This window comes from Cyclopterus lumpus, chromosome 14, assembly GCF_009769545.1.
Source record: "Cyclopterus lumpus isolate fCycLum1 chromosome 14, fCycLum1.pri, whole genome shotgun sequence".
Classification (NCBI taxonomy): domain Eukaryota; kingdom Metazoa; phylum Chordata; class Actinopteri; order Perciformes; family Cyclopteridae; genus Cyclopterus; species Cyclopterus lumpus.
In genome coordinates, this window is record NC_046979.1 from 10,167,202 (window position 1) to 10,185,686 (window position 18,485).

General features: G+C 40.0%; 1 protein-coding gene across 1 annotated transcript; it reads right to left on the reverse strand.

Annotated features, from left to right (window-relative positions):
- Positions 1-1,919: 1,919 nt before the first annotated feature.
- Positions 1,920-11,527, reverse strand: pygma (phosphorylase, glycogen, muscle A). The gene is made up of 20 exons (XM_034550117.1): positions 11,285-11,527; positions 9,391-9,492; positions 9,203-9,281; positions 8,989-9,092; positions 8,670-8,801; positions 8,455-8,566; positions 8,292-8,374; positions 6,739-6,882; positions 6,437-6,529; positions 6,061-6,207; positions 5,158-5,321; positions 4,833-4,947; positions 4,640-4,741; positions 4,121-4,268; positions 3,890-3,948; positions 3,649-3,790; positions 3,261-3,468; positions 2,610-2,744; positions 2,262-2,328; positions 1,920-2,069 (listed from the first exon to the last, which is right to left on the reverse strand). The coding sequence occupies exons 1-20, from the start codon at positions 11,525-11,527 to the stop codon at positions 1,920-1,922; spliced, it is 2,529 nt and encodes an 842-aa protein (XP_034406008.1).
- Positions 11,528-18,485: the final 6,958 nt, after the last annotated feature.

Genomic DNA, 18,485 nt, shown 5'->3' on the forward strand with positions numbered 1-18,485 from the left:
AAATGGAGTCTGTGAGACCCCCAAAAATAAGGAATAAAAACCAATGTCAACGAAACATCAGGGTTGAGAATTCACATTATTCCAGAAATGAAATGTCAGTATGATTATCCAAGTATCTGCTCGTGTCCGCTTTCTGTTTAGGAGATTTTTGCGCCACCGCTTTGTTTCTTTCATCATCACTCAAATAACTTTCCATCTGCAGCACCAAGGGGGACTTTTGAGTGGTTTCAGTCACTGGAAATATTTCAGGATCCCTCCCAAGCAGGTGCATGTTTTAATGTGAGAACAATGAATGAAAATAACCAAAAACAATATTGTAAAAGACATCCCAAAATGTATGTCATCAACCAATATTAACCTACTTGGTGAGGCTTGTGTTAATATGCAGGTCAAGTTGCATTTCATATTATGATTACCTTGGTAAACATCTGTGGCAACTATACACATTGTAAGCGTAATTTAATAAACTGTAAAACAATCACTGCAGTCGGTGATGTTGGGATTGATTGTTTTGGTGTGAAGTCTCTGGGTGGAGGCGGTGTACTGCAAGAAAACACCAGCGTGTTGTCAGGAGCTGCTGTGATAACACACATTCAGACTGATTTACTGCCTCTGGCTGCATCCCGTCACCAGCACAGTGAGGAGGAGTGCTGCCTTCACTGACACACAGCCAAGGTCCTGTGTGCTGCTGAACTGGGTCTGCAGCTGTTGTCATCCAGGGGGCTGTATCAAACACTCGTATGCCTCTTTTCTGTTTCCTGTTTGTGTTGCACCACTTAACTCTGCTCTGTCCCAATATTTACTTTATATAGCTAACTTTTATTCCCTTCCCAATAGGATGAATTTGAGCGGCCTACACTCAACATTTCTAAGCCGAGATGATTTCAGAGGAGGGGAAAACCACATGATATCTGTATCTGACATACAGATAATAAAAACGTTTGATGTCTTACTTCAGCTAATATCAATCTGATATACCTATCTGAGGATTATGGAGATGTTGAGAACCTTTCTTCACCTTTACAGATCTTCATCATCTGAAAGCAGTCAACTGCCACACACACACACACACACACACACATCAAAACATGTAGAGGTGGGTATTCCTTTCAATTACAGATAAGACTGCTGTAGTGTACTTCAAGACACTATGTACCGTTCAGTTCAGTTTTAGGGTTAGGTTTTTTCTGTGTATAATTCTAGTTATACATTTTCTTTTACTTTTTCTCAAACCTGATTCTGGGATGTGGTACTCTGCAGAGACAGAGTCCTGAAATTCAATGTCACACTCTCTGTCATGAGCCCAGTTACGGGCAAATATCCGTAGGTTCGCTTCTGCGTTAATGTCATTGGATTTGTTGGCAGCGTTGGCAAAATCAATCAGTTCCACCTAATACAATGTACTGTTGAATATCAAAGTGTTTTATACAATTATTACCCGACAATAGTTACCCTTGCAAGAAAATTATATGTGTTCACATTTATTCCACTATGATACTTCAAGAAATTACTTGGAAATGTCTGGTTTTCCCAGAAATGGGATGTGATCAGTTGGAAGAAGTCACAGAGGCTTAAGATAGATTTTATTCAGAATGGTTCTGAGCGGAAATACAAGAGTTTGTATTTTTAAATAAAAAATATCACTGATTAATTCACAAAGCTCACCACAATGCTCTTGTATCCACTGTAACCTGGTTATGGTGGATCTCCAGGTGTGAAGAATGTAAACTGAGCCAGAGCTAAGAGCTTGTGTGAGACACAATGCAGTAATGGAGGAAACATTCAATGCTAATGCCTTTTGGACGCAGGTTTGTGGGGGCTTCAACCAGACGCACAGGATCCACCATGTAGGTTCTTCTGGTGTTCGTGTTGCGATACAAGCGGGGAAAGTTGGGGTGTGGTGCCGTCATGTGGACAGTTTATTGCATGTCATCAGGGGGGGGGAGTTTCTCGAGTGAGGGCTCCACGCCCCAGATCTCTCGAGCGTACTGGGCAATGGTGCGATCACTGGAGAACTTGCCACATCCTGCAATGTTGTAGATCACCTTCTTGGTCCATTCCTTGGGGTCCTGATGTGAGGATGAAAATGATTGATTAAGTAATCATAATATTAATATGATCAATAGGTGAAGGGATTTGTAGCCCTGAGTCCTCTTCCATGGTTATACTCATAATATACCCATACTAATTAAAATCCTACTATGAATGCATAACAGACATTTAGGAACCGTGTGGTTTATATAGCTTTTTAATGAACATACCTTGTAAAGAGCATTGACTTTCTCCTGGCATTTTATATATTCTTCATAATCAGCGAAGACCTTAAATCTGTGCGGGAAAAAAAATGCAATCAACTCAGATATGTAATGCGGTGCAAATACATCTGGTGTGTATGTGTGTGTGTGTGTAGTCTTACATCTACTGAATGCTGGTGTGCATGCAACAGACTGTTTTATCTCTTTATTTGTATGTGCCAGCATGCAAGTTTATTCACGTTCTTATTTGTGTGTGTATACGCGCGTGTGTGTGTGTGTGTGTGTGTGTGTGTGTGTGTGTGTGTGTGTGTGTGTGTGTGTGCCTCAGGCCGGTAATGTTAGATGTGTCTTTACCTGTCATGATTCATCAGCATGTTGACAATTTCTTTAAACAGGTCAGGCTGCTTTGGGCTAAAGAAGCCTCCAGCAATCTGGTCAATAGCCTGTTTCAGCTCAGGCAGGCGGTTGTAGTACTCTTGAGCGTTGTATCTAAGCGGGACCAAAAAATAAACGATATGCATATTCAGAAAAAACAGAAGCACAAGCTTGTTGCTGTAATAACCGGCCCATTTATGAAGGCGTAGTAGCCAGTGCCTGTACAGAAATATCAGCAGGTTCCCAAAGGCCACACCAGTGGACAATATCAGGTTGAGTCTGGTGGAGGTGAAAACCTTTGTGAGGGAGTTCAAAGCTTGTCAGAGCTGCATTGATGTCAACATGTCTTCACTGACTATTTAGGAGGTACTTCACCAATAACAAGTAACACACTGTGCTATTACATACTGGCAGGGATGAATCTTTTTCTTGAATCTGCTCCTTTTACCTCCCCTTACTTTACAATTACACATATTTGGGGTCTTGACAGCACTCAAACAGGACACACATGTGGTGGAGAGCTAATATCACAAGGTGATGTGATTTTATGAGCTACATAACTAAATGTGTTGTAGGTACACGAGGAGAACGTAGATGCAAAGTCTGGACTGATGATGGTTCCTTCCTTACCCTTTCTTGTCAAGTGCATCGACGTCGTCCACCAACATGCCGAAGATGAAAATGTTGCCCTCGCCGGCCTCCTCAGCCATCTCAACATTTGCTCCGTCCATGGTACCGATGGTTAGAGCCCCGTTCAACATGAACTTCATGTTGCCGGTGCCGGAGGCCTCGGTGCCAGCTGTGGAAATCTGCTCTGACAGGTCAGATGCGGGGATAACTGCAAGACAGAAGTAGAGGGTTGATGACTCCAATAAGCTTTTTGTTCTTGTTTTATGCTGTGTATAAAAAAGGCCTGATTGGGGTTATTGGAGATAAAGAAACTAACTGGATGACAAGCCTGAGAGCAGATAAAGAGATGGGAAAGATCACAGGGATAGGGCTGTGACTTGGAAATTACCTCTCTCTGCCAATGTGACTCTGTAGTTCTCCAAAAAGATGACTTTGAGACGGTCTCCGACCACGGGATCGTTGTTGACCACCTCACCAATAGCTGTGATCAGACGGATAATCATCTTGGCAGTGTGATATCCGGGAGCAGCCTGCATGAGAGGAACAGTTGGAGAAAGATGATTTTAACCTAAGTTGTGAGGTTGGGTAAGTTTTTAAAGCCCAGTTGCATGCCGTTAAACTATACAAACCTTTCCTCCAATCATCACCGTTCTTGGAGTCCACTGCTTGTTGGGCTCCTTCTTTATGCCTGGCGGAGATATAAAAGAAATTACAGGTTTGGGGTGTGTGCATTTTTGTCTTAGACACACATACACACACTCACACGCACGCACAATCTGCCCTGAAACCATCTTAAAACTCACAGTATTTAAATTAGAGAATAAAATGTGTCACACAGCGGATTTTGAATGTGCGCTTACGGTTGTAGTAGGTGATGATGTGCAGACAGTTGAGCAGCTGCCTCTTGTATTCGTGGATCCTCTTGACTTGAAGGTCGAACATGGAGTTGGGGTTGATCTTCACCTTGTAGTGTTCCTCCAAGTGAACAGCAAACTTCAACTTGTTTTCCTAATTCATCAAAACATTGACTTTCTTTACATAAAGGACAACAAGTTCAACATTATGAATGCTATCAGATATTAACATTAAAAAAAGAAAATAAGATGTGGTGTGTGTCAAAGAAGACAAAGTCCCTGACTCTCATATATGCTGACTACCTAAATCTGTTCATGGATGCTGTGACATTGATCACAGAGCTCAGCAGGTTGACTCTGCCTGATAGAAGTCCAGTGTATCGTTAAATAATCTCTGCATGTTATAATTAAAAGGCAATAATTACCTGATGATTTGTGCTATTGCCAGCATTAATAAAGCCTGATCATCTATTCACAAGTATCTCCAAACTGTAACTGCAAACTGAGGACTAAACAATACTTCACCTGCTTCACTTTGGCAACATCACGAATGAAAGCTTCGTCGTTCACAAAATTGAGGAGATCCTTCAGCTGGTCGAGGTCACGAATGAAGTCCTCACCAATTCTCTGTTAACAGCAATGGAATAATAAGCAAATCAAAGATATATAAGCCGGCAATGTTGTTTGTGTGACTTGCGCGCGTTAAAACACAGCTGACCTCGGCGATGACCTCAGCCAGCCCAGGGTTGCACATGACCAGCCAGCGGCGAGGAGTGATGCCGTTGGTCTTGTTTTGGAACTTATCTGGCTCCATTTCATAGAAGTCCTTGAAACTGCAGGCAGAGTGAAGCATCACATATATCAGAACACACACACACACACACACACACGCGCGCGCGCACACACATACACAATGCAGCAACCCATGAAAGCATGGAGGGATTTACAGATACTACAACATATACTACACATACATGTACTGTATTTTGGTTATTTACCACTTCAGAGTATTACAGGATAAGATATGTATTTAGCGGACATACACAGTAGCTTTGAGGATGTCAGAGTGAATACGGGCCACTCCGTTGACAGCATGGGAACCCACTATGCACAAATGGGCCATGTTGATCCTCTTCTGTCCGCATTCCTCAATGAGGGACATGCGGCTAAGACGATCATTATCACCAGGGAACTTAGCAGCAACTCTCTGAAAAGTTTAAAAGAACATGAGGCACAGATGTACAAATGTATTTTTTTGTTTTTGCATGCTGAATTGGAGATTTATATTGTCATATACATCAAAGTAATTCAACATTGCCAATCTAAAATCATACGAATGAGCAGCAACAGGACTATTTATATCAGTATGTAAGTAAATATATTATATTCAGTGTATTGTTTGAGTATTGTTCTCCTTCCATTCAGAAACATAGGCCATGTAACTTAGTTCTGACAGATGTTGCGATGAAAAGCTAATAAAGACATGTTGTTCTTTGACTTCCGACATTTAGGTCCTCATGCTAATCTTTTAATGTGTTCATTATCTTTTTCACAGAGGCAAGAATATACTATGCAAGATATCTATTCATAATCACATCTAATATCTGAATTTGAATTACTGTGCTTCATTTTTTCTGCCTGCTTAATCTCACATGTTTTTAATTTCATATTGTTTTTAATTTATTTCTCTCTGTGATGGTCCCACTTTAAAAGTAGTCCTCACCCACATGTTTTGATTGCACCGAGCTTTGACATCATCCCACTTCCCTAACTCGTAGCCTACCTCGTGTTCAACCACGCTGATGAAAGTGCAGAGCTTATATCACTTTATCACTATGGCATTTAACCTCAGGCAATATTGACAGTGCGCGATCCCTCTGCTGCCATAAATATACATATGCAGTGCATTATGGAAACGATAACAAGTTGCAATGTGCAGTAATAACCTCCAGGTGGCGACGGTTGATCTCATAGACAATTTCCAGGTGGCGAGGCAGCAGATGAGCAAACAGGTCGACCGGCCAGCGCTCCAGAGCTTCTGGGAGGACGGTGTGATTGGTGTAGGCACAGGTGCGCACGCAGATGTCCCATGCCTGAACCCCAGCAAAAAGGAAATACATGTAAATATTGTACTATATACCATTTTTTGTAGTAATGGTGGTGGTAAATAGTTTATGAACTACACCAAAATGGGGATGCCCCAATCAAAAACACTGCAACATGAAGCAGAGCAACAGAAGTAAGTTCTACATTTGAAAAATCAAGCTATGAGGTCGTGAAACACGAAGCTCTGTTGTTACACCAGTGTTGCTCTTTCCTCACCATGTCCCATTGGAGTTTCTCCTCATCAACCAGAACCCTCATCAGCTCAGGAATAGCCATGGCTGGGTGAGTGTCATTCAGCTGGATAGCGACCTGAATATGCAGCAAATAAAAATAAAAATGTCAACACAGAATTAGAATATGGCATGAAGTGCTTTTGTACTGTTCGTTTCAGTAAGATACAACGCCTACAACCTGTTTAACACTGACAGAGGCAATTCAAGAAAAGCACAGAGAGAACATCGGAGGGGAATCTTTTCATTTTTGACATAAAGTATTTTGTTAATTTTCTTTTGCTTCACCTTGTCAGGCAGTTTGCTGAAGTCTGTGCGAACAATCTCCCTGGAGCCAAACTTAGAGACCTTGAAACGACGGATGATGTCTTGCAGGGTGGCAGAGACCACAAAGTATTCCTGCTTCAGACGGAGCTCCTTTCCTTCAAAGAACTGAGGATATAGACACACATTAGTTCTGTTTCTGTTCTGCGGGCAAACATGAATCTTTTTTTTTTATTCATTAAACATAGCATTTTGCATTTCCGTGACGTGGTTTTAATGGACAACTAGAATCTTAAAAGTGGTTACCCAAACTAAAGGTAACAAGACATAAGCAGCAGTGGCTCTGTGTCTAAAATATAGTGTGTTTTAACATGCAAAATCCCTTTTGTATAACATCAAACACCCATATACAGTTGGTTGTTTTCTTTTTCTTATTTTATTTATCTATCATTTAGCCACCTAAGTAGAGGTGACCACTGAAGAGTTGGAGACAATGTTTTCTTTATCAATGATAAATATATAGATGTAAACAAAAACAAGACAGCTAAGCTATTACCTTACCCCACCTGCTGGCAAAAGACATGACATAAAAACCCTTTGTTGGTGTAATTTAGTATTATTTACAATGTCTGGTCAGTGTCCGGATAAAGTATAGTTTTAATGGCGTTTGGCTCGAGATCGAGGCCGCTATTTGGCAAGTGTGGGAAAACAACAATGCGCTTGCCCGAAGCCTTGCCCTGCAATTAATGTGGTTGGCCCCGGATGGCACCTTAGAGAAGATAGAGATGGTACAGTCTTGATTGCCTGTTGTCCTGCTGCAATTTGATAGGCTGTTTGCCAAGTAGCTCACTGTTGATGTCATTGTATCGTATAATTGGCAGAAGTTTGAGGAAGAAAGTAACTGTGGTCTACTCGAACAATGTGGATTAGCTTCGACAGGACACATTTAAAAGTCTGCTTCTTGAAGACAAACTTGTGATTAAACTCCTCGTTGACCATCAGCCGAGAGACATTGTTGTAAACCAATAATAAGATTAAACATGGCGTGGTTCCTGAGGAAAAGGGGTGTCCTTATCAGGAAATCCACTAATTTGCTCAGTGTTTAAAATAATGTTAAAATACACAATATGATAGAACAGCATTGTATCACTGACTGGACTGAATTCAAACAAAGCTGTGCTGTCAGGTCCACCATGTTTCTGCTCTTACTATAGACATAAATGACCAGAGCTGACATGCGTGGTGGAGCTAGATGGTTATCTCCAAAATCCTTCTTCTTGAGCCTTTATTGAGTCAGCACACGGTGGGCAGCTCTTTGCCGACTATAAAAGGCGGCTTCAGAGGAAGCTAAAAGAGCCCACTGTGGCTCTGGCTGCAGACATAGGATACTAGTCGGGGTCCAAATTATGGAAATCCATCTGACTTAAGATGAGCCATGCAGTCATACAGTTGCCATACTGTCCACAGCTCCCATAATGTTTAACGTTTCTTATTTCTTCCTCTAATCCAGGTTTGCATGGCCATCCTTGTGCAGTTCTGATGGATTAAAAGGTACAATAGTCATATTGTTCACCTACATTGTCGTTGGGATACAGCACACGGGAGATGTTCTCAGCCAAGTTTCTGTCCAAAACGGCCTGAATGTAGCCACCAACATTGACTGTAAGGGGGAAAAGCAAACTCCATTCGTTCAAGCTCATTTGTCAGCTGTCGCTTGATTGAAAACGTTTGAACACCTACAGTCTTTTAGGTTAAACTCGCAAGGAGCCTTCGCTGACCACAGTCTCATGGTGTTGACAATGTTGTTTCTGTAGCCAGGGATAGGGGTGTCATATGGCAAAGCCAGCACTACCTGTCAACACCAACAAAGGAAAAGACCCAAATCAAAAAATCACCTCACTTGGAAAAACCTCAATTACAATTCATATTTATTTTTCATAAAATAATGTTTTCACCTGTGTGTCAACCCATTTGACACCATCGGAGTGATGCTCGGTCCTGCCATAGAAGTGCACTGGACGCATGTACTCGGGGCGTGCTTTCTCCCAGGGGTTGCCAAAGCGCAGCCAATCATCAGCCTCCTCAACCTGGATAATGACAGACATTCATAATGAAGGGAAAAACACTCATTCGTGGCTTTTGAGCTGAGCCGGACAGAAAATAATAGGACATGGTAATGGTGCAGGTGATGTAAGGTGAAAAGAAACAGAAGCAGCTATTCTTGCTCACTGAAACAAGACGACAATGTTTTACATCCGTTTTTTTATTTCTAACCTGCCAGCCGTTGACAATTTTTTGATTGAAGATACCAAATTCATAGCGAATACCGTAACCATAGGCAGCCAGACCCAGTGAAGCCATGGAGTCAAGGAAACAGGCTGAAAACCAGACAGAGCACATGAAAAAAATTAATCAACATCGGTCTCTTATATAAAACAGTGCATTATTTAAGTCAGTCGGCAGGGTTAAAAGATTAAAAGATGTTCACCAGCAAGACGCCCCAGGCCACCATTTCCCAAACCAGCGTCTTCCTCCATGTCTTGCAGTTCCTCCATGTCCAGTCCCAACTATAGAACAACAGAACACATCCTGGACTAATGAGATGATGCCCCTTTTACGGTTGGAAAATGAAATCTCACCGTTGAAAGGGCAATCGATAGAGTGTCTTTGTCTCACCTGGTACATGGCCTCATCACAGGCGTTCTCCAGCGCGAGGTTCACCATGGTGTTTTGGAGGGTGCGGCCCATGTAGAACTCAAGGGAGATGTAGTACACGCGCTACAGTTTGGGAAGAAGGGGCGAGATAACCAAACTGGATGAACAGAGTGTCATTGTCTGATTAGTATTACAGAAAAGTCTTAACAGTAACATGACGGGTACAAATCTGTGAAATCATATGCCAATAGTCACAATAACATCCACTCCAGACTAAGTTTAATTATTTCGCTTCATGGTTGGGGGTGCAGGGAAATATGCGAGTCTGTGGTTAGCCTTTGCCATTTAGTTTTTTTTTCTTTTTTTTCTTCTCCTCTGACATGGAGGGGGCAGGCACAGGCTGAGGCTGGGGAGGAGAGAAGAGGAGTGAAGGGAAGGGACTAGGGGACAGATTGCTTTAGGTGTTACATAACACCAACATTTTGGCCCGGGCAAAAATAGCTCCTGTAGAGGTCGCTGTAAAGGTCAGCCTGAGCCTGATACCCTTTCATTACGGAGTTCAAGTCAAGAGGGAAGTGGTACAGATACAGTAGATGTGTTGAATAATAATGAATACGACTGACAGAGCCATAATACTGAGTAGCTACCTGTATCTCTTGAACTATATATGACTATATACATATATATAGGGACTTCAAGGCTAGTTTCATCTCATTAAGCTGATTAGCTATTTGTTTTACCCCAAATAATGCATATTTCCATTGTCAACAATAAAGTTGCTGTAACAGTGACTTTGTAGTATGCAATCTTACATGCAACACAAAACTCCAGCCTAAACTTAGATTTCCTCCCTCCTCAAGGTTTCTGTTTTGACCTTTAAGGGATTTACCTTTGACTTTTCAGTCTAGAGCACCGAAACAAGATGATAAAAGTTGGGAGCTCAGACATTTTTTGAGTGAGAGGTTGCAGCCCACCAACATCTAATTAGACAGTGTCTGAAAACTAGCTTAATGTGAGAAGTAAATGACTCCCTACTGAGATCAATACGTGAGGGCTTGGAACTTAAACTTGGGTAATCCGAGATGAGGGGGACATTTTCTTCCCATGTTAAAAAAGGAAAAATCCTCCTCTTTATTCAGTTATTAATGATCTTGCAAGGACATTTTTCTCCTGCTAAGTAAATACAATTTGTACTCTGCCTCTGAAACCTCTATAGTGATTACACAGTTTTGTGAGATATTTTCTAAGAATAATGGGGGCTTTATTCTTCCATTCATAAGCTTCCTATTGTTGTTTTAAGGTTCTTTCTGTAGCTGGTCGTTAATAACACTGCAGTGGCTGAGACATAGCTTCTCTGATAGACTATCTATGAACTCCGATGCCCTTCCAGGCGTGTGCTCAGATGACACAAGTAAGGGATATGTGCTTTATGGTCAGACAGGATGGGAACGGAAGGTCATGGAGAGGTTTAACGTTTCAACACACTATAAGAACGGTAGCATACCAGCAGAGTGCTAAGAAGCCCTGATGAAGTTTAAATGCCATGACCTTACACTCACTTCAGGCTGCTGGGAGTACAGTGGAAGAATATAAATCTCTTGCTTTTATGAAAAGCATTCATGGCTTTTTTGTTCAATGTGTGCGTAATGTGCAAAAGTTATTTCATGACGCGGTGAAAGATTCAAGTTATAGCACAAAGTGCTGAGAGCACAATGAAACAGACTTTCTTACATGTGAGCCGGTTTTCCACTGTGTCGTGTGTGTGGGGCAAACTGTAGTAAATGTAGTATTGTAGTTATCTTTTCACAAATACAAGATATGATACTGTTTATGCCATTTTGTGTCATTAAAATAATAGCACACAAATTATAACATTATTATACTCTATATACATCTTGATGTTGTTGTGACTTACTTTGGGATCTTTCTCATAGTAGTGCTGCTGGGTTCTGATCCACCTGCCAATCAAGTGCTCCCGCACAGTGTGGGCGAGAGCAAAGAAGTAATCCCTTCTGGTCGCCACATTTCTGTCCTTGACCAGCGTAAAGTGAAGATGTCTGTTGAAATCTTGCTTCAACGCTGAAATGTTTTCGACGCCGGCGAGGCCTCGCACTGAAATCTGTTTCTTTCTCTCATGGTCGGACAAGGGTTTCGACATGGTGGCACTAGTTGTAGCGGCTCAGGGCTCTCTGACTCTGGCAGAAGGGAAACAGTGACACACGCCACCAGGCCCAGACAGCAAGAGAGGCGCACACACCACAGGCTCAGGTTCAGCATTTTAAAGGCACAGCTATGAATATTAAGGAGAGGGTGGAGCGTAGTGGATATATTAGGTAAAGGGTGGGGCATACGTTGAGGATAGAGGTTGTAACTTTTCAATTATGTGACACATGATTAACTAAGGGGCCCAAATATAAGATTGGCAGCACTACATGGCAACCCAAAAGGATGATGATGTCATGTACAGCACATCCATATATAATAACCTTTCAGTTTTCTTCTTTGATTTACACCTGTTAAAACCAATAAATCACTGATTATTTTTCAGTCAACCTGATCAAAGCAGTACAAACAATTTGAATCTTCCCATTTAGAAAATGCCTTTTCTCTTTGTATTCTGGGTCATGCTTGTCTTTTACTGCTACATACTTCATGTGACACGATTCATTTTCATCGTGAAAATAATAACATGACTTAGAAACGGATTATTGTCTTTTTCTAGTTATATTTTGTATGATATAATTACTCCACTGCCCACATGTGGAAAGCATTTTCTGATATTGTACAAAGGAACATGTGCTGGTGACAATATTTGGCAGCTACAGTGGCTAAATTATTTTTTTCTCCCCATAGTTGGCAGGGGGAGCCATGGACAGCAGATGGTCACAATACATTAGATTTATTTTGTTGCACCTAAAAAGCAAAGCACTTCACAAATCTGCTAATTCTCATATTGTATGATGGGATATATTTATAAGTTTCTGCTTTAGAAGCAAGTTACAGGGCTTATTGTGTTTTAACAATCCACACTTGATAAGGACCTGCTCTGAAACCCCAACAGCAGTATTGCAACGTTTAATATTTCTATGCTACTGTATCACTTCATAAGTACTGTAAGCAGCGGTACTAGTTATAAACCAGCAATTCAGAGTCTATGTAGATCACATCTGTTCGAGAGCCTGCAGCAATAACAGACACAAAAGCAGCTGCAGCATAGCGACTAAAACTCGCTCTATTCTCAGTTATCACTCTTGCCAAACTATCATGAAGTCTTGACCTTCTATAAATAGCAACTCTGACCCAGTCCCAAAGGCCATGATATTTGAAAGGCATATCTCGTTAATGTCAGCAAGAGCCAGCAGACAACACTAGTATATTACTATGAGTGGAACCGCAGCAGAAGGGAGAAGGCAGTATTTGCTAAGCTGTTCTCGGTGGGATGCACTGCACGCTTATCATTATCTGGCTAAAAGGGGGGTTCTGCCTTTCGACGGAAATTGGTTAAAAGCTGGATGAAAGAGTGACTGTTACTTTAATGTCGAGATGTACTGGATTGCAATGCATTTTGGATAAATGTTGACAGGAAAAGTACTCTTTCTAGTCATTTGCCACTCTGTTGCATGATTAGAAAAGATACAAGAGGGGAAGAATGTATAAAAATGCTACTGTCAAACACCACAACAGCTTAATAGAAATAAAATGGCCTGTGGTGGTTGGCAGTGCTTAATGGCCCTTTCTGCATAATTTGAAGATATTTTTGAACTTACACATTATATAAATGCTGTCTACACCATTTCCTGTGATGTTGCTTTTAATATTCCTGCATGCCAAATGACCCCCAGAACAGAGGAACCATCACACAACAGATGACAGAGATTGAAGCTGGCATGGCCCCGATTTGTCCATTATGATGAGCAAATTATGTTCTTACATGTCTACTGGGGGTTCTGTCAAAGGGTACATCAAGCATTTCAAGACCACACTGAATAAATGCACTGCCTGATGGAAGCCGTGAAGAAAAAACAACAATATTCTTGATGTGAAGGCAAGTTTTCAACAACAAATGGAGTTGTTAGGACAGCCCAGTCACTGAACCACGTCCACGTGCCAGCACAATGTGACCAGTTTCTTTTTTTTTATTGTCAATCTACAGTATCTGTCTTTTTAGTTAACAGTTATGTATGATCTCTTCATCATATAATCAGGAAGACGCATGGAAATTTAATTAATTTAGATTTAAAATTTACTCCTGAGAGAATATGAAGTCAATTAACTATGATGTTAATGAATGCTCTGATTGCCCAACAGTAACCACAGTTATTAAGGTGCCTGTTTTGCCTGGCAGACATTAGAAAAGCGGATGTATACGGCAACTGATTCTCAGTGGCTAATCGGAGGGTGCTGCAAACTGGGATTAAAAAAGAAAAATCACATTTTCTTATTTTTGATCACTCTGTTTTTTAACGCACTATAAATACAGACAGACAGTATGTGCAAGCAAAGCAGGAAGTAAAATTGGGAAGGAAAAATATCCATTTAAGATTTCGTGTGGAGTTTTCAAATATGTAATAATCTTCATAGCAAGAATCGTTTAGCTTTGATTCGCTGCTCACGTCATTGCCAATTTGAGTGTAGTGAACATAATGTTGCATGTAACTACATTCAAAATCATGAGATCAAACATGTACCGTAATATTAGGGATATATGTAGTTTTAAAAACACATTTTAAAATATTTTTGGGGACCTTATCTATTGATCAGGTTTGTTTTGGGCACTGAACAAAGCATGGGGATATTTTTGGTTTCTTCTCAATACTGAAAATATGAAGGTGACAGTACAGCGAAACCTCCCTTCACACAGTTTTAAATGTATCTGAAAGCTGTCAGACAGAATAATGTGTTACATTTTCAGGTTCAAGCTACGTCTGGCACCTCCATGTTCAACAGCATGTTGCACTGCATCCTTTTCATATACATTCGATTTTTTTTATTGATCTCGTTTTCTTCTTTTTTTCCCCTCAGTTTCTTAGTATTTTTGCATTTAGCGAGTTGGTGAAATTAGCTCTTTCCAGGTAAACAAAGGAATTCATTTGTCATCTCCTCAACATCCATAGTCATTTGGTTGGCTCCAGAGGAACCAAAGTGTTACAAAATATTAGGTAGCACAGGGCATGTGGTTCAGGGAAAACACATATTGAACAAGGTCAGATGAAAATTCAGATTGTCTTCCATTTAAATGTCCCATTTTTGTTTAAATGTTTTGTCACATCTCTACATTCAATGAAAACCATTGGCCACTGTCCAAACATGTACTGTGCAGCTCAGCAGCCAATTAATTGCATCTCAAGTTGATCTGGCTGTAATTCTCTCTTGCTTTAGTCACACATTGACTCCCAGACATCCCCATTGTTACACTCAGCCTGTTGGTGGGAAAGCTGTTTCTTCTTCTTCTTCTTGGCCTGAAGGAAATGAGCATCTTTGTTTACATCTCACCAACAATTATAGACTGAAGGTATTACATCTACTAATTGGCACACATTCATTTCTACACATGAGGCTGCAACAAGCGATTGTTACTATGCCTCCTTTTTTTCTTATTATGATGTATTGCATTTAGTCTAGTTACATTGTTCAAATATGAATGTAAAATCAATTAAATTGCATGCACCCTGAAATTGTTAATCTGCAGTTTCCCTGGAAAGATTTCTAACAGTAACCGACAAGATAAGAATTATTGTTTGTTATCTCTGATGGTGGGAAAAGGCATTTAATTGCATTCACATTGAGCATTTCTGTGTTGGGTTTGCAGAATACAAATCATGTGATTTTCATTGTATTTCCTGATGGTTCACAGGGAGGTTGTTAAGTTGTAGAGTCTTACTCGGGTCAAACGCTATATGTTGTCTTTCTGTGAACCTGTCAACATGAGGCCAGCACAGGAGGAATACTGTCACCTGCTGGTAAATCTTGTAACGTCACATTGGAAACCACCAGCTTTATTGTGTATTAAAGGCGGCTGCACATGTTTTTTTAAACTGTAAACTAAATTATATGGCTGCACGTTGATGAAACGCATCAATGCTAGTGTTAATATTTACATTTCTTCCCAAATGTATAACAATCTACGTTCCATAGGTTGAAAATGGCTAAAAACGCCATCTACTTATTCTGCTAATAATTGTGTGACTTTAAAAGTACAATAATGTATGTCATGGATTACTACACCATATTAAAATACACAAATAGTATAAATGATACTGCACATAATATAATTTAATTCAAGACTTGATCTGCGACACAAATCCAACATCAACATAAATAACTCATCAATATTTCAACATGGTCACCCATGAATCAATATTGCAGGCTATTGCAAAGCAATTTATATAAACACAGATTCGCTCTTAGTCAGTTGGGAACTCTAAGACTTACTAGACCTTGTTTACTTGCACAGCACTTTCGCTGACTTCATGTTATCTGGTTTGTTATGAATATGAACTGCTTAATTATACTGAGCAAAAGGCTTGAACTGCACAACAGAGTGTATCACATGAATGGCACAAGCCCCAGAAGTGTTGAGATCTGGTGGATGAGTTGTTTTGTGGACACAACAGGAATAGCTTGCAGTTTGCTGCTGAATCATGTTCAACAATATGCATGATTTACTTCAGTCCCGAGGGCTTTTCTAGAATACGAAGGTTGCTCAATATCTTAATACAATTGTGGATATGTATCGCTTTGCACATCAGAAGAGTACCTCTATTTCCTCATGGAGGCCGCAGAGATTCACTCTGCCTTAGACCAGAACAGAAATCAATAATTGCCTCAGACAGGTCTCTAAAACACACACATTCAACAGTTTGGGTCTTTTGGGGGCAGAAATACCATTGATGTTGACAATAAAAGCATGTATTGGACAGTGTATGATTGTGTCCCAAAAGGAAGGGACAAAAAGATAACTTCTGGGTCACTAAACACAATTAAGATTTAGTACATTAAAGTAAAACACACTTTTCTGGTCTACTTTTATTCTCTTTTCATTTGTTGATGCTTTTGTTCACAACAGTTCTGTTTAGCAGATTTTGTTAAAAAACACAATGTCACCAAAGGCCTCGTTATGCATGGATAAGACTCAGGGTCCGAACTGACAGCCGAGCAGTGCAGAGCATAACTGAACTGTCATTGCAAGTTTCAGACTGCCGCAGTTGTCATTTTCACAACCACATTGTGTAAAGTATTTGTGTTCATTGCTGAGGGGATGTTGGCAAAAATAATCTTCTGTGAAACCGTAACCAAATTTCAAAGCAATCCATCCAGTTTCACTCAAAACCAAAAAAGTAGTCCTGGTGGCACTATAGAGTCAGTGAGATTCATCCTTACACTGTCTGCACAAACATTTCAAACCCATCCAATTGATATATTTGATATATTTCAGTCTGGACCGAAGTGGTGGACCAGCTGTTTGCCGGGCTCTCATCCTGACATGGTCCACAGAGCTGCACCGCTAGCGTGGCTAAATTAGGTGACTGAGACTGCCTCACTTTTAAATGAAGATACATTTTACTGATTCAATACTGTGCATTGTTCTAAATAGCAACTTAACATTTTTTTTAAATACAGCAGAGTATTTATGCACATTTCTGAAATTCACCCACATTTTCACAGGATGTCAGCTTTTTGTGTTTAACACACACAATTTCCCCGCAACCTGCTATACAAACAGTATATATGTGAGGATTATGATGTGTTTGCAATCAAGATGTTGGCAGCTTAACAATGTGCAGATGCCTTAGTAACAGAAGTGTGACATTAATGTATCTCTTAGACTCTATTAACAATTGTTAATAGAGTCTGTTGTGAAACATAAAAAAAGGCAATTTATTTAAGTTGTGTTTACAGTTCATAGAATATAACTGAATAACATTTCTGTTTGTCAAACCATGCCAGATTGTACTTCAGAGCCAATAGTCACAGCTGAATCATCATACAGATATTGAAATGCTAGAGAGGCTGAGGGTTTAAGATGACCACGATGAAGACAGGAAATTCATAACCACTCGACCTCTGCTAAGTAGAAGCAGCAAACCATCCATGGACATTTAACCTCTAAAATGTATATTAACTTTACTCTTCAGTGGAGGGTTTCAATCAATCAGCCCTCTGATGAGGACATTGTTTGGATTTCAGTGCACCATCTCTGTTATGTGACTGGCAGGCATGATGTGTTGTGGACATGCTTTTAGTTCAGAAAATGGGTTGATGAGCTGAATGTCTTGATGTTGGTTATTACCATGAATATTTGTGTTTTTACAACGTATACACTTGTGCTATAAATATTGTTGAAAAAATACAAGAGTTCCCACAATGTGTTCTTTTATATCATATTGGAATGATACATTCCTACCATTGTTGGATTGTAAACTGGTAAAGGCTTTTTACAGCTTTTAAAATAGCTGTAAAAGTAATCAACCCCATTTACTCGCACATCAGGGCGAATCGCTTTGCACACTGAAAAAAAGTGTTGAATTTACAAAAAAAAATGTAGGTAAGTAATGCTTTTGTCTAAATCCAGACATATTTTTTAAGTTAATTGTACTAATTATTTTCAACTAATTTCAGCCTAATTTTATTTATAATTTCTGCTCAACTGTTTTGAGTAGAGTTAACTCAACCCATGTTCAGTTTACTCAAATGGATTAGGTATCTGTAACACTTTTTTTGTTTACATGCAAATCAATCTATTGTTTAAATTTGTACATACTAAAATTGAGTTTCATTAAATTAAATACTATGAGCCATTCTCTTTTATTCAAATAAAGCAAACAGCATTTAATACAACTCTTACTTAATCTTATTGAAACACAATGCAACATAAACAATTCTTACAGTCCCATTCATAGCAAATAAAAAAAACATACCAATGGAAGTATTCCTACATGAAGCATGTAATTCACATAACAATTTAGCCTCTATTCCTCCACTGCAGGAAAAAAGCTTTCAGAACATACATTTTTCATACCTCATCCTGAGATTCAAGATGACTTTGATTTTATCTCCCTCAGAAAGGGGCTTAGACCCTTACCAGTTCACCTTAACAAGCAGGAGAGTGACTCAAA

Excerpts from the sequence above, each read along its gene's own strand:
- pygma (XM_034550117.1), bottom strand. The coding sequence starts at position 11,527 with ATGTCGAAACCCTTGTCCGACCATGAGAGAAAGAAACAGATTTCAGTG. Across the intron at positions 8,802-8,988 it reads AAATTGTCAACGGCTGGCAG|GTTGAGGAGGCTGATGATTG; the intron begins GTTAGAAATAAA and ends GTCATTATCCAG. Across the intron at positions 4,269-4,639 it reads ATGTTGCCAAAGTGAAGCAG|GAAAACAAGTTGAAGTTTGC; the intron begins GTGAAGTATTGT and ends TTGATGAATTAG.